Raw genomic sequence first — 16,786 nt, forward strand, 5'->3', positions numbered from 1 at the left:
CAGTCATGGCGTACTGCTTGGCGTCGGGTGCTCCAGCAATCTTCCTGTATCTCATCTCCTTGTTTTCTGGCATGCCATGAACTTGTCTCCTAATGGGGTGTCCAAGTGCAAACGAATACATGTCACCAAAGTAGAACATACAGTTTTACAACTTTTTAATACTTTACTAGCTTTTCACTACAGTCTAAATGTATGAAAAAGTATGATTTTTTTGTTTCAAAATTAAGTCAGTCTTGTTCCAGTGTTCAAACACACTTTATAAATTTTATTCCACACCTGTCCTTTATTAATTCTATTATTTTACAAGGGTTAATTTTGTTTTAGAAGAATCTTTTTGTTTTATAAATGTGGATTATTTTCTCTTGCTAAAGACATGATAAGAATATTATAAAGAATGTAACAGATAAGAATTTTTTAACATTTATATTTTTTCTGTTGCATGGAGTGCTTGTCCTGTGGCATGAGCTAGAATAAAGGTTTATATGTGAAACTATGATTGGGGAAAAAAAAAAAAAAAAAGCTTTCTTATTTATCATTCTTGGTAGAGAAGACAAAATTTATTAGAGTTCAAAACAAGAATCAATATTAAGTTTTACAGCAATGTAATCTTGCCTTTTATTGAGTTATGGAGCAGGAGTCCGTCCCAATCCATTAGAAAGATGTATTAAAAGAAAGTTAGGTTGGGTTCCTTTCACTTTTCCCCAGGAAGTATTTATTAAACCTGATCAAACTCCATTTCTTTTTTGTCTTGCCCTCGAATCTCTCTGCATAGTCACAAACTCCAAAGGTTACGAAATGAAACCTAGGCCACAAGTTCATACCCTCCAGCAGCTGAAGCCTTAGATTTGCCCACAGATCAGGTTTCAGAAACATTTGAGTAGTGGGTTTGTTGCAGATCCTTGGCGATGCACAGCAAGCAGCCATGAGTCTTTATGGAGAACTAAGGAGAAAGGAGTTGACTCTGGCCAGAAATTTGCTGTTGGGTTGAGTTGTCCAGTAAAGACAGAATCACCCTGACATCTTGACATTAAGAAACAGTATTGATTTTGTTGTTGTTGCTTTAAAAAAGGAAAAACTCAGTTTTGAAGAGTCTTAGTTCCCCTTTGAGAAGATCTGAGAGCAGCTCAAATTCCTACATCTATTTCTGAAATGCATTTGCAGTAAAGCTCTGGAGATGTGATGTACTCATCATTCAGAACTAGGCTAATAAATGGTTAATCTGATCCAGTGGGTTTTCTTTCTGTGTGTGCTACTGAAAATGGCCAACAGATCCTCTGGGCAGACTGACTATGGGACACAAATAAACTCAGTTTCTGCTGCCATAGTTTTAGACCCATGTTGTTATGAAAAAATGTCTAAGGATTTATGGATAACTTTCAGTTAGTTGCATAGTCTGAGCAACACATGCCCATGAGACTCTGTAGTCTGAGCATTGTAAAGCAAGTATTTGCAGTCATAAAGTAACTTTGCTGTGTTGGGTAGTGTCACCTAATTTCTAGCACCATCATCTCAAAGATTGCCAAAAGTCTTCTTTCAGACTGCATCATTTCTGGCTGCGTAAAGTAACAGTAGTGTGACTTTTCCTAGTAGGGATGTGAAAGGAAGGCGGAGCCTTGTTCTGCTGTCATGTTTTCTGGGGAGTTCTATTTAATGGGTTATTTGAAAATTTTGGATTCTGATACTACTTTATGAGTAAGCCTATTTATTCCCTCAAAAAAATTTACATGAGGAATAATTTCAGAAGATAAATATAAATTTCGAACAAGTTAGGTTGTTTGGGTTTTTTTTTCCTTTGGTAGTTAATTGTGCATCAGGCACTTGATTGAGCTGTACCTTCCCATTCTGTTATTCTCTTTTGCATTTTCAGGAAGGTGTTAGCACATGAGGAGCTCTCTGCTCTGGTTCTCTGAGCAGTGCATGGCTGCAGCCAGACAAGGCTTCTGCTCACTCTTACCATCAATGAGCACTGTGGGTGTAGCCCTTTGGCAGCAGTCCCTTATTGGAAAGCTGGGTGATTCTCTCATCTCCTTGCTGACTGTTTCTTTGAAAAGTCTTTCAAAGTCTCTCAATCGATAGCTTCCTTGTTACTTCTTTCATTAACATTGAGATATCTCTGAATTCTACTCATAGGTAAATGGCAGTCTTCAAATCCAAATGGTTCAGACTGCAATAGACAATGTTGCAGCCCTCAGTGTTGTTACTGTAGGAAAGCACAAGATTTTCTTTACTATGCAAAGTGAACACTCTGAGCTTGTTTTTGTGTTCAGAAAAGGGATGCACCCTGGATTTCAGAAAGTCTTCTGCTATGCAGTGGTGGCATCCTAACTATTGCAGAACTAAAACAGGATAGAGTTCTCTTTAACTGTCTAAATTTGGAGGTGGCCTGCAAATGCTCACAAAGGAGGACAGTTACAATCAACTGTGCTTTAATTTTAGACCTGCTTTTTCACCTTACCAAATCCTTCAAACCTTCCGAAAGGAAACAGGAGACATTTGAACTTGAGCACCACTGCAAACTTCAAAGGAACTATTTATTATAGCTTTAAAAAAATATATATGAGTCAGTTCAATACATTTTCTCCCTATTTACAAAAGATTTCATCAGTAAAAATACAAGAAGGAAGAACAGAAATCTTTGAACTAAAGAAACTGCTACCTTATTCAAGCTATTCAGTTCTGCTGTGCTCTTTAGTTCTCACAGGGGTACGTGTTTCCCGGTTTGCCCTAGGGAATTAGCATGGGTATTCAGTCTTTCTTTCTTTTACTAATTCTTGCTGCTGAAATAAGCCTTCCCAGCATTAAGGTTATGGTGAGTGCTCTCATCTAAGGAACAGTGCATCCAAAAACCAAGGCATCTTTTACTTACAAAGAAATAATAATTTTACTCACGTGGGCCCCAATTTGTTCATCACATGCATTTATAGAAGACACCAAAAATCCCTCAGTTGTGAGGAAAAAAAAAAAGTCTGTAGCAAAAGTTAAGGATCCATGTTTATTTTCTTTTTAAATGGCATTACTGGAACACAGGAAAAATTATCTTGTACAGCTGTGGTGATATGCCTGAAAGACCAGGAGCAACCAAGGTTTGACTGGGGCCATCTTACATATATTGGGATGCAACAAATGACACAAAGTGGTGTCCCCACAGAGAGAGTAGGACTGCTACAACTCTTGATGCCCGCAGCCACATTAGTCCCTGCATCCTGAAGTCAATAAAATGAAGTGTAGAGGTAGACACCAATTCATCTCAGACCACAGCACTGACTCAGATCATTGCAACAAAACTTGAAGCTCAAACTCAAACATGAGAGTCTTGTCTGTGGAATCCAAAGGGCTTGTATGACCGTCATATATTCTAACATGGTAGATTTATACTGGCAGGAGTTTATGTGTTTCATCCCACCATATGTTGTGTTTCACTTGCATGTTTCTTGGCTGGTGCATTTTACCAGTAAAAATACTGTTTTGTGACCAGTAGAAAGTTGTTATATTTATTACTAATAAAACTTGGTTGCATTTCAAAAGGAGATGAAGAGTTAGTGGTAAGGTCTCTTTTTGCACATGTTATTGGTTTGATAAGTAGATCACAGCAACTCTTTTCAAAATCAGTTTGATAGAATGGCACACTGGATTCCTTGCAAACATTTAGCTTTAAGAAAACAGTTCTGCATGCAAACTGAGTAAACATTTGTCCCGCTTGAAAGCCTCTTTTAACAAGGCCTTCAGTACAATACTGGTGGATAAAATGAAAGCATTTTAATTCTGGGAGTGTAAAAATATAGAGAATATACTTTGCTCTGAGAACTCAGATGTAACTTATTTGTTGTATGTATATTACTTTTGGTAGTTTCATGATTGCAAAACTTAGACGTGTTTGGCTGAATTTGTTTCAATATGTTTTCAGAGAGGTACATTGTAAACAACTCTGTTCCAGTATTCTGAGTTTTCGAGGCCAAAGAAATTATTTCTCACTTTTAATGCAATTGATTATATATTTTTTCAGAGGAAAACAACAAATACATATGCAATACATATCCATACAGATATGAAGAATCTTCTGGTTTATACAAAAAGAAAGGTTATCCCTAAGATTCAAAGCTTTAATTGTCATCATTAACAGCTTTATTTTCTGAGGTTATCATCAGAGAGGGAGATTCTAGTCTTCAGTGCTTAATGGGGTGCACATGGGAAAGGTTTTAGCTAGAATTCAAAGTTTTTCAGTGCCACTAATTTGTGATGTCTTACATTGCCCTGCCTGGCTACAATTCTAAATATGTTCACTTGATTGCTTCTCTAAACTCGTATTTAATGATGAAGCTGGGAATCAAGTGTTTGATGACTAATATCAGTGGCATCTATACTAGCTTTGCCTTCTAGATTATTTTCAGCCTGAACTGTTCTGGATGGGAATAAACCTTCTGAAAGCTGGAGGAATAACCATATCCTTAATCCAGACAATTACAAGAAACAGGTCAGCCTTGCCAACTAATTGGTTGAACTAATATACCCAGGTCCATGCAACCACCTAAAACAAAGGCATGTGTGGTCAGAAGGATTTATTTGCTTGCTGTTTTGCAGAGGATTGTACAACTGTGAAGAAAAAAAACAGAAAACAAAGAGAAACCGTAAGGGAAGAAAGCAGGAAATCAGAGAACTCACGAAAATGTGTGAAGCAAAGATCTGAACTAGAGTTCTTTGAGCCAGGCACTGTCATTAAAAGTCTGAACAATAAAGTCCACCACAGCTTGTGGTGACTGAGGAAAACAAAGTTGATGTGTTCCTTGCAAATAAATAATATTACCTTGAGAAACATCACTAGTGTCTTCTAAGTGCCAGTGGTACAAACGTAGAGCAGTTTTTGAGTAAAAATGGAGTGCTATTCTTGGTGAAGAAAATTAGTGACATGGTAGCAGTGTTTGTAGAAAAGAGTGTCAGACCTGTAGCAAACGGTGAAACAAAAATTTCAAAAGGAAAGAGGAATGACTCTCAATTAGAGGGAAAATCCATGTAAAGAGAGAGGAGAAAAATGTGTGAATGAGTAGGGAAATACATAGTTATTCAACATGGGGGAGTAATTTGTAATTTGTAAAAAAAAAAACTGCTGTGTTTTATGAACAGACAGCCATATAAATACTAACATCGTAACCAAAGACCAGACAATTTGGATGAAATTTTGAGCAGTTTGAGTGTTGTGATGGGCTAAAGAAAGGACTAAATGAGAGGAAAAAAAAAAAAAAAAAAAAAGTTTTGGATATAAATGGAAAGCCATGGATCAGACTCCATGTAGTCTGTTTGAGAGGGTGGCTGCATCAGACAGGACACTCAAACGCTTTTTGTCCCTATTAACTACCTGAAAAACTCCAGTGAGGAGTGGCCATGTTGTCTCAGCTCATTCACCTCAGCTGGTGAAACTCTGAATTCTGTCAACTTTACTGCAGAACTGAAGTCATTAATTATAGCAGCGCACAGGAGAATGAAGCTTGTGTATGGAAACTCTGTTAAGTTATTCCATCAGGTCCTGGTCCAAAGAAATAAAACATGATACATCACACAACCCATATAATTATTGTGAATAGAATTTCAGCTTGTCAGTGTTTGGGAACTGTGGAATTCAAGGCTGGTAAAAGAATATTAAGTAATGAATGTCTGTAGTGAAAAGTATTTCAACAGGAGCAGTAATATTTCTCAGAAGATAAAAAAAAAAACCAGTTACATCCCAAAGCCATCGCCTTTGAATTTCTACATGGAGATTGAGCAAAGAAAAATTCTAAGAATGTCTAAGAAAAAAAAAGCTTTAAATTGATGTGAAAATCATCACTTACTCTCAGTAGTTAAAATACCATTGAGTCTCACTAGTTAATTATTTTCCTTTTGTCCACCCTCTCCTTTTTTTCAGTGCCAGTATTTTAGAATTTGTTGGCTTGAAAACTGAAACTGGGATATAGATAGAATTTGTATCTTAAACTGAACTTCATTGCAGTTTCCTTTGTAAGGTGCTCAGAATAATCCTTCTACAAGTATGTGATGAAGACAGGAGTAAGGAATTCCCATATCACCTATAGCAATTATTTCCTGTAGTGTAGTTTGAGCATCTATAAAAGAGAGGTAGAAGGGGAAAAAAAAAAAAAAAAGATGAAAAAAAATTTGGTAAAAACAGAGACAAAAAAGCAAAAGAAATGGTCAACACATCATATCCCCTTGAGAAAAGCTAAGAGTGAAGACTATATGCTGGTAGAAAAGGGACTTGGATCTGGTATTAAGATGCTGTCTTTGCATCTTGGGATATAATAATTTGTTGTTTCTCTTTAGGCAGTCAGGCTTGTATCAAAAAATACTGAATCTGGTACATTATTTTTTTGCAAGGGAGAAAGCTGAGAATGGATCTGGTTGTTCTCGCAGATTGGGAAGGAGCAGGTCTAAAAGTGTCCAAAAACAAAAATAGCCTCCTTGAACATCAGAAATCAGATCTGAGGAAAAAAGTTTTTGATCTTCAGCCATAAGTTATCTTTCCCTCTGCAATTTGCAGTTACTGACACTTTCCTATACTTCGATTTGGTGTTTCAGAGCTGTCAGGGCTGTCTATGTCCCTATTTCTTTTCTGCCTATTTGGGTTGTTCATCTCTTCCAGTAACCTGAAGAGAAATGCTGAGCTGACAGAGGGTAGCACAGCATAGTCAGTGCTGTGCTGCCAGAACACCCGTGGCAAATAGGGTACAAAATCTAACTTCCTTCACTGATTGAACCAACTCTCAAAGGACACTGTGGATCCTGCTATAGTTTGGAGCTTGTGTGGTTCATGGGAGAGTAAGCAAAACAGAAGATTTGAATTCTTTTGTGCCTTTTTCATCCTCTTTGTTTCTTTGCACAGATCTTCTGCTGGTTCCTGGTGTAGAAGACATTGTGATGCTTGATGACTTCTGTGCAGATCTCATCACCATTTCCTGTTATTTTGCAAAGGTAAGAAAATTTGGGAACGTGGTTCAGCATTGCCTGTACTTTTTTTTCAGCTAAGATCTATTCTGTGTGCAGCATATTATGTTATTTAATGTACATTATTTTATTTACATGTGTTTTAGGCAGGCGGATATAGAAGAATTTTTACTTTCTTATTCTGACACAGTTTCTTTCGTTGCTGAAATATCACGAAAAGGTACAAAGGTGGAAGTAAAACAGAATATAGTTGTTGATATAAAGATACCTTCAGGTCTTAACCTTTAGGAATGTAGGCAGTTCTATATCTATGCTTACTAGACATTGTAATCTCATCTTACAGACTCATTTTAAAACTCTCCTTCACAAAATTCTTCCTTTACTTATGGAAGATTCCACTAACTGGTTTTTAAATATCTTACAGTTACTCAGTAAATAGCCCACAAGAAGACCTCCATGGTAATATGTCTTCATGTGGGATTTGCATCTCTCTGTTTCCATTTAATGTCATATTTAGCTTACAAATCTTTTGTCCAATTCAGATTGAATGCTTATTTCATCTTATTTTCCAACTGTGCTGTGTCAGGGACGAATTCTAGGATGTGAAGAGCACAAGGGCAGATCTTACCACGATTATCATTATTTGTGTTTGTCAAGTGCATTTAAATCTTCCCATTGTTCTGTCATCTCTGGGATGTGAAAAGAAAATTTTGAAGCTTACCCCTTTGTTCAAAATTAACTTTGTGCTGTGGAATCTTGTAAAAGTTATGAATCCTTCATCAATCCCTATCTAGACTTGCATTTTTCCATATAGGACCACATCATGAAAATAACAGTCATTTAAAAAGGATGGAAAAGCAGAACGTAGCAGCTATAGATTTGGATGTCTGATGTGACTGTTTTTGTTTTTTCCCCAAATTGTTAAAATATATTTAACCTTGAACTAGAACTTATTGTAGAAATCTTAGCTAAAGAAGAGTATTTGGTAAAGACTGTCATCCCCAGTGCTGAATTTTTCCATGTCATGTGTTTGGTCAATACCACAAACTCAGCTCTCTGGTAGTACTCAAGTACTATTTTAGGAGAGGATTTATCCTGTTTAATGTTAAACAGATATATAGTGCTAAAGCCAATGCAAATGCCACTATATCAATATTCATTTGAATGATGAGATCAAACTTTTTTTTTTTTTAATTAAATAAATTCAAAATAGCCTTGTAACATGTAGGTCTGTTGGTATATTTAAAGTAACTTACAACTTCAGGTTTCCTGAATGGTCACAGAAAAACTGTAAGTGATACTGGTTGATCGCATAATAAAAATAAATATATGCTAGTTACAAAATAAATGAGTTTTTTGATCCCTGTATACCATAAAAATAGTAGTGTAGCCTTTTATGAGCAACTGCTAAAAGAGTCATGAAGGTGCTGTGCTTTCTTCATAGACACAGAATTGGTATGTGTGCAGTGTTCTTATGATCTGGAGGGTAGGTCACTTAGATAGGATTCTATGGCAAGTTAGAATGAAAATACTAGTAATTAAAATTACTTTTTTATGAAGAGAAAAACGTGAAAGCTGTTGACATAATTATTACATCGAACTAAATTACATTGTAATGTGCCTTATCTCATCTCATGTCTCTCTTACGACGCATAATAATTCTAAAAGATCTATAAGTAAGCAATATATGTTGGATTATATTACACATTGTATAAAAATGCCTGTGTTAACGCCTGCCATACAGTCACCGTTGTTAGTTTCTTCTAATAGTATTTTGAGGACTTGCTCACTTCCAGTTCCAACACATGCTGTCCCTGCTCCATCAGCGTCCTCTCCTTCTCCGCTGGTTCTTACTGGGAGGCTTCAGGATGCTCTCTCGGTATCTCACATTTGTGTGGAACAGTCGGACCATTTCATGGTCTTTGCTATCCAATACTCTGGGCAGAAAGAGAGAGGATTTCTGTGTCCTGCGTGTTTTAAAGCCCCTTCTGGGTCGTCCTTTCCCATTGACTGAGACGTACCAGAGTCTCTCCGCACTGGCTTTGCGCTTGGTGCTGGCTCCGCTGGGTACAGTCCGGTATAGACGGGATGCATAGGTGTTATAGCCCAGTTCATGAATCCTCTCCACAAACTCACATTCTGTGTTATAGTTCTCCTGGAAAACAAACATGACAACGATTAAGAAAGACTATTCAGGTAATAGCTCTCTTACCTCTACCAGATTGAACTAAAGTCAAAGCAGGATTCTACTCAGTTATAGGCAAAGGTTAGAGCCACATTTGACATGAAATAGCCTGTAGTTTAGCATGGCTCTTTAATTGGTATATCATTATCTAGATATACCCACAGTCTGATAATCCAATTTACTGCAATGCTTTGAGCTGTAAACAACATGTTTATGAAACCTCTTTATTTCAGCATCACAAAATGGAAGTCCCGTGTCCACTTGTGTTGCTCTGAAATGCTAGGCTGCTCCATTATCACAAGCTATAAGGAAGTGTACACGTCCATCCTGACTGCTCACATTTCACAGGATCTGTCAAAACTCTCCAACTTTCTCCCAGCTGAGAATAAGAGGAAGGCAGTACAAGAGCCTGGCATGAGGAACGCCTTCCCCCTCTGTGGGAGCAGTTGGAGCAGTGCAGATAAGGGACCTCCCACACTGTACATCTTCATTTTCTTAACTACAGAACCACCTCTGCTGCATGGTGCGATGAAGACCTCAGCATCTTAACACGTGTAAGGCATAGAGGAACTGCTGTCACGGTCTCTGTGAAAGTTTTCCCTCAGAAATGCCTCTCTGGAGGATGTGCAGAGGGCACAGATGGCTGGACTGGACCATAAAAGCTGTAGGCTCCATTAGCAGCATGTCTTTAATGCTGTTCACTCCCCAGAAATTCTGATAGGCATTTAACATGATTTTAAAAGACTCCACATGTCTCAGTTTCACAGCTGTAAAACGGAAGTGCCCTTCCTTGTGAGGACAAGGTTTTCATATGCTGTGGTGCTGGAGCCCATGCAACTGCCATATGTAGGTGGATTCCTGTTGCTATCTCCCTCAGATCTGTCTGCAGAGGGTTTATCACAGAGGATAAACCTTGAGGATTATCACAATCTGCTACAGGACATAAAGGAGTCCTGCAGATTAAACAAGCTCAATTTATTGACACGGGGACGTTTGTGAACCAAGGGATAACTGAGTTATTCCAGTTCCTTTCTGTAGAGGCTCCCTGTCTCATTATCCCCAGACAAGTCAGACTTATTTCAAAAAGAGCACTTGTGCAGGCTCCGGGCATGGTAACACATGTGAAATAGTTGGTCAGCTTTTCTAGGCAAGAAAACCTAAAACCTTTCTCCTAAGCTTAGCCTTCTCCCTTTGCTTTTGCCGTGACAAAAGCACAAATGGAAGAACCGTTTCCTAAACTGTCCCTCCAGCTTTGAAACAGACTGTCTAAAACATGAGATGGAAAAGCAAATTATCTTTTTGGGTTGTACAGGAACTATAGCTGATGTTCTTTGGGATACAATGGCTAAACAAACTTCAAGGTGATGTAATTTTTCTCAGGCTGCAGAGAGAAGTCCTAGAAAAAAGACTTTTCTGGCTTTTCTCCGCTATATGATAGGGTCTGTTTGTTCAGAATTTGTTCACTCTGATTTTAATTCAGTTAAATTAACCTGGAGGAATACCTATTTTGAACAAGAAAGAGATAAAGATAAAAAAAGAACTTGAGAATTCATCCTTTCCTTTCATATCTTTGGGGCTGACTCTGGCTGACAGAGGAGATCCATTGAAAAATATGCCCATATTTAACGAGAATATTAGCTGAAGGCATAGCAGCAGACTTAGCTCTGTCACAGCAGATCCAATATGCCCTGGTTCTACTTCAGATGCACTTTCCTTTGCCAAAATTGTTTGTTGCCTGTTTCTCTGGGCCAGCAAAGAACCATCATATTTAAACAGAGCCCCTTTATTTAACAGGTGTCACATGGGGCACATTGCAGAATCTGGGTTATAAATACTATCAGGACGACACTCTTGGAAAGGCAAAGTAAAAGACATAAGAACAGAGAGGTGATCAAGTTGATTGTGTTAAGTAGGTTGCATTCACAAGGAAAAGTCTCATGTGACTTGAGGATGTGTTATGCTGTTCAAATCAACAGAATTACGTAGAATGACTGTTTGGAGGAAGGAAATCTCACAGAGCTGTGTTTCACCCTCTTCAAATCTGCTTTTCTACCTCAGGGTTCCTAGAGAAACTGCACAGTGCGTATGTTACACAGTTGCAGATCACAAGATTGCTGGGGGTGTAATCAAAGATGCTGGAAGAAATTCAAGTAGATAGATAATGTGCATAGTATACACAGTGGCTAACACACCTTCTTGTGTCCCCGAGTGTAAAGAAGTCTGAGCAGGAGTATTTTATTCACTGAGTGGAAACACTGGCTGGGCTGAAAAGGCAAGACTCCTGTTAATGGCAGCAGAGCTCAGATATTGCTTCAGAGGTCAGGACAGATGTCAAGGGAGTGCGATAAGGTGTTTATTTTCACCTTTATCTTCTTACAACTTTCAACGCTCCCTTTCCTTGCTATAGCTCTGGTTTTCAGCCCGTTAATTCTTTCACTGCCCAACTGCTCTGTGTGGAGGAACTCTCATCAGTAGGTTGGTTTCCTGCAGCAGAGATGCTCAATTGCTTCTGGATATACTTAATCTGACATTTATATCCCCAGCCAGCAGCCAAAGCAGATGTTGAATACAAATACGACAGCATTCAGGATAGTGATACACATCCTGCACTGCAAGGTTGGCCCCAGAATGTTTATCAGTGTATCCATTGCCCAAGAAATTTGGCCACATGGAATACTTTTGCTGAATACACTCTTTTGCTTTTGGCTGTAAATGCAGTTAGAAAGTAAGAATGCAGCTTCTTTCTGCTTCTTAAAAGTGTACTGCTCACTTACTGGTAATGATTCTAGAGAGAAAACTGTTAAGACATTAAATCTTATCTCTATAAACATTCATCTGTAAGAAATCCGTGTTCCCCACTGAACCTGCTCTCATCAAAGGAAATGGCAGATGTATGCCAAAGCTTTAACCAAAACTTACTGATGCATAAAGCCTGCCCCTTTTGTTCATGGCCAGGTATCTGCCAGAGAACAAGCCCTTGATAGCGACGATCCCGACATCAACAGCAGTTATTTCAAGGATGCCTAGAAACAAAAACAGATGAGACATGTTGTTGCTCCCCATCACATGCAATTTGCTGAGATACTTTTGAATGGCTGCTTAATTGTGCAGTATGATTTCATAGCTATTGCTAGCTCACCTCAAAACCATACTGTGACCATACTGCAGTATGCAAAACAAGACTCTTATCTGAAGCAGTGTAAAACAACAAGGATGTGGGGAGGCAAGCTTGACAATAAACCCTCAGATGTCTGATTGAGATTGAACTCTTTCAAAAATGAAAAAGATCTGACACTGAACTAGAGGTTCACTTAATCCTATAGGTATATAGAAAAGTTTAAATCCTCTTTAATGCTTAGGAACACAAGAGCTCTTGACTTATTGAAACTCATCACAAAGCTTTCCATTTCAGGACAAAGCCCTTGCTGGGGTCTCCAGAGGGTAAAACAGCATTTTAGAGCCACATATATAATTGTGAAAGGAACTTGTCCTTTAGGAGGTCGATGTAGACCTCCAGATAAGGACAGTATGACTGCCTGTGCCAAGTTAAAAGGGACGAAATGTCTCAGGCTGACAATGATGGGGTCTCAAATACTGAAAGGATATCACAAGTGAGGGTGACACACAACCTGCCAAGATGTCTGTGCCCAACCAAATGTGCCACGATGCTGAAAGAGGCACGAATGTCACAGGGGATGCTGTACTGCCTGCACAGCGTTCTCTGGCTCCAACCGCTCTCAGTTTACCTGCTGTGGTCCAACAGCTTGGTGCTGGCTCTGAGATTTTGGAGGTGAGAGACGGTCCTGACACCCAAACCCATTGCTGCCTGTTGGCAATGACAGAGCAGAGCCAGGGCCCCGTCCCATCTGCAGAGCTGCATCTTGGCCCAACCTCGTCCGTGAGAGCTATGGTGGTTTCGGTACAGCTGTTTTGAATCAGCCGCCGGTTAGCCGCTGAAGGATGTCTCCTCCGGGCTTTGATAACGAGGGGGTTTTCCTCTAGGAAATCGTGGTTTTCCTTTATGGACTTCAGACAGATCCCCGAGGTCCCCCTATCTCTGTGTGCCATCACCAGCCGGGATTTACGCTTCCTGGGGCGGCGGGGCCGGGCTGTGCCCACGGGCGACTGCGGGGGTTCCCGGAGGCAGCGGCAGGCCCCCTCTCCACCCTCGCCCAAGCCCCCGCTCCAACATATCCCGTTTCATCTCAGCCGTCGCCGGCACTTAACGGAGGGGGCAGATGTGCTTCGGCCCGAGGGAGGCAAAACGGGGAGGGCCGAGAGCTGCATGCAGCCCGGTGGGGCGAGGGTAGCTCCTCGGGTCCCAGCCCTCCGAGGGCAGGAGGGTACCGCGGGGCCCCCGGGCGCCGGGCAGGGGAGGAGCAGCGGGAGAGCCCCGTCCCGTCCCGCTCCGTCCCCGGCATCGCCCGCATCCTCGCAGCGAAGGACGCAATTGGTCCGAGCGAGGGACCCCCTCCCCGCGCAGCCCAGCCCGGGGGGAGCGGGCCGGGGAAAGGTGCGCCCGGTACTTACTGAAGACGCTGTTTTTCTCCAAGGTGCCGTTGATCTTGCCGCCGGGGTGGATCTGCAGGTGGTACTTGGTGGCACAGTAGAGCTTCCTGCGGCGGGGCGCTCCCCCGAGGTGCTCATAGACGCCGCCGCGCCCCCCCGCATCCCGCAGGGCCCTCGGGGAGGCCGTAGCGGCCGGGACGTGCGGCTCGGGCAGCAGGGCGAGCAGCAGGAGCCAGATCACGAGCATCGTGGCATGGTGGCCGCCGCTTTCAGCCCGCGGGGGAGTGGAGGCTCGGGGCGAGCGGCACCGGGGCTCCCATTAACGGCGTCCGGCTAGCGGCGCGGCGGGGCGGCACGGCGCGCACCGCGTCCAGAGGCGAAGCATCGGCAAGTTTTTATCATCGGCCCCGATCTGGCCCTTTTATCTGTCTCAGATTTACTTAAATCAATAGACATCGGCGAAGGCCGCCGAGGAGTCCCAGCTGTTTGCGTGAGATGGAGCAGCAGCGCTCAGTTTTCTCCTTAGGTTTCCAGCTAGACAGACGGCACGAGGAGCAGAAGGAGGGGGGAGAGAGAGCCCCGCTGAATTTCGGCAGGAGGCTGCGGGGAAATAGCTGACCGGCGGAGCATAGAAATAAAAGCGGCTCCCCGCAACAATAGCCCGATCTGCGACCAATTGATACGAAGCAGAGGAGGCAAAAGGTATCGCTCTCGTGTGAACTCCCAGAGTGCAGCGTGGATAAAATTACACAGCATCACCGCTGCCCCCACGCACACCTCCCCCCCGGCGCGGGGGCTGCCCGCGGCCGCCGCCTTACGCTCCGCGCAAAAGCCGCGCAGCCTCCGCCGCCTCCCGCGCAGCCCCGCGGCCGCCGGTGCCCTCAGCGACCACCTCGGTTAGGCGGCTTTCGGAAACGCGGGAGCATGAGAAAGCCGGGAGGAGAGCGTCTCGGTGGCTTTCACTCGAGGACTCCCCCCCACCTCGCTTTGGTGTTGAAAGCAAACAGCTATCCCTAAATCCACCAACTCCCAGTTACGAGTAACACGCGCTATTTAGGTAGGTCTTTCAAGATGCGGTCACTTTTAAATTAACTTCGACAAAGTGGGGCCCAGCCGGAAAGCAAATGTTGTTACATGGGTGCTCAATGCATTTGCAAGAGGCTGGGGCTAATCCTTTTTCCTAACTCCGGTGCCTCATTAGCTGCAGCAGCTCCGCACTCGCTACCGCGCACCCACTGCCCACGCCTAGGAATAAATGGAGGGGAAGGCAAGAGGTCCAACATCTCTCTCTGTTGCGGCGGTCCTGCGTGCCGCTCAAAGGCGGCTCGTTAATTAGATTTGCATCTGAAATGGGCAGTGGGAGTTTTGGGGAAGTGTTTGGGCGATAATTAGTATTAATGTGCTCGCAGGGCACGCAAATACACCTTTGAAGTGAAGCACGACAGAATTCAACTGCCTGACCTTCACCGATATAATTTTTTCCCGCTGTCGGCGCACAAGAAGAGGTCTATAACATATTTTAAAGGACATTCCTACGCAGAGCTAGAGGGTTTTCTTACACGTTAATAAAAGGAAGCTTTTACTAGCGGGAAAATAAGCGAAGGGATGCGACCTTCCTCCCTGCTTTAAGCTGCGCTCAATATTTAGTAGTTCTCCAAGGCTAAAAGGCTTTTCATTACAGGGCCGTCTGAAATAAAAGGAAACACATAAAAACCCACAAGCTCCCCTCTCCGCCGTTGCCACCCCTTCCTCCCTTTCTTCCCCACCCGTTCAGCCCCCGCCTCACGGGGAGAGTCGGATCTGAGAATGAGAAATGTTTGTACAATTAATTCTTTATTGCTGTTTTCTTTTCCCTCAGTACCGCTTCCAGGCACTAACGCGGTTCCAGTCTATTTAGGAAAAGTAAATAGAAATGAAAATAAAGCTCTGTGGCCGTTTGAAAATAAGAATGCAGCCGCTCCGGCCCCCCTCCCACAGCCTGTGGGGAGGATGGCTGCCCTGGGCCGGGTCCCTCCGCCTCCCCCCTCCCCACACCCCTCGGGGACCCGCGGTCCCTGCCGGGCCATAGGACAGGGGAGGACCCCCCCTCACCCCCCGAGGGACGCCGGAGCTTGAGGAGATGCTCTCAGCGGCACTGCGCGTATCGACTCTCGGTGATGACAGCATCTCTCCAACCTGGAGATGCGCAGATGATGTTGTATCATTTTGGATTTGCAGGGCTTTTTTCATCAGCGCTCTGAAAAAAAACAAGCCCGCAAAATCCTCCTCCCACAGCAGTAATAAACCCAAAAGAGCAGTGGGTGGAAGGGTAACGCGTTAATGACTTCTGCTCAAATAGCTTCCATCCTGATCACATTTTCATAATTAGCACCATCATCTACAAATCTTTCCGCCCCGGGCTTCCCAAGCGGTGTGTGCCCTGCTTCTTAGGGAGGGGAGAGCTCGCAGGTCTGTCATTAATGAGTCCCTTTCAAATGAAATGAATACGACCTCTACCAAAATATCAAAGGGCTGCAGCTACCTCGTCTCGCTCGGCACAACGCTGAATAGCCAGCAACCTGACGTCGCTCTCCTGTAGGCAGACATCTATACAATAAAACATAACCCTGCCCTTGTATATTTTAAGTTGTCTGGTGACCATTTCGGAGAACAAAAAGGGTTCCTTTGATGTGGTCTGATTCTAGCAGAGGGTGGGACGTCAGATGTGGTCTACCGATTCTTTCTGGAAATATTTTTAATGATGCCCCAAAGCTCCTTGTAGCCCCGAAGTAACAATCAGAGAGCAGTTCGGGTCGTTACTTAACTTGGAGGCGAAAGTAAGGTTTAGACCGTATATAACTACACTAGAATTACAGCCTATAACGATCTATTAATTCCTTTGAAACATGTAATTTTAAATGGAACATCATAGGTGTCTATGGTTCCCAAAGCTTGATCTTGCTAATGGCATATTTCTATGCTTTCTTACGGGAAAGCCACGAAAGCAGCGTTTCCCCCAGCAAGCCAGTGGGTAAAAGCATGCACATCTGACACAGATGTTTTTATTCTTATCGTGTGCTCCGATTCCAAAGCACACAAAGCACCGGTGTTCCTAGCTGGCTGCCCTCGTAGAGGAGTAGGTGTGTCCAAGAGCTGCGTGACAAATCAATGCGTATTGCTCTT

The 16,786-nt window shown here is 42.6% G+C and overlaps 1 protein-coding gene across 1 annotated transcript; it reads right to left on the reverse strand.

Moving 5' to 3' along the window:
• Nucleotides 1-8,752: 8,752 nt before the first annotated feature.
• On the reverse strand, nt 8,753-13,871 carry FGF3 (fibroblast growth factor 3). Its single transcript, XM_042872743.1, has 3 exons — nt 13,646-13,871; nt 12,035-12,138; nt 8,753-9,085 (listed from the first exon to the last, which is right to left on the reverse strand). The coding sequence occupies exons 1-3, from the start codon at nt 13,869-13,871 to the stop codon at nt 8,753-8,755; spliced, it is 663 nt and encodes a 220-aa protein (XP_042728677.1).
• Nucleotides 13,872-16,786: the final 2,915 nt, after the last annotated feature.

This window comes from Lagopus leucura, unplaced genomic scaffold, assembly GCF_019238085.1.
Source record: "Lagopus leucura isolate 7727_CA_CO unplaced genomic scaffold, USGS_WTPT01 Super-Scaffold_1, whole genome shotgun sequence".
Classification (NCBI taxonomy): domain Eukaryota; kingdom Metazoa; phylum Chordata; class Aves; order Galliformes; family Phasianidae; genus Lagopus; species Lagopus leucura.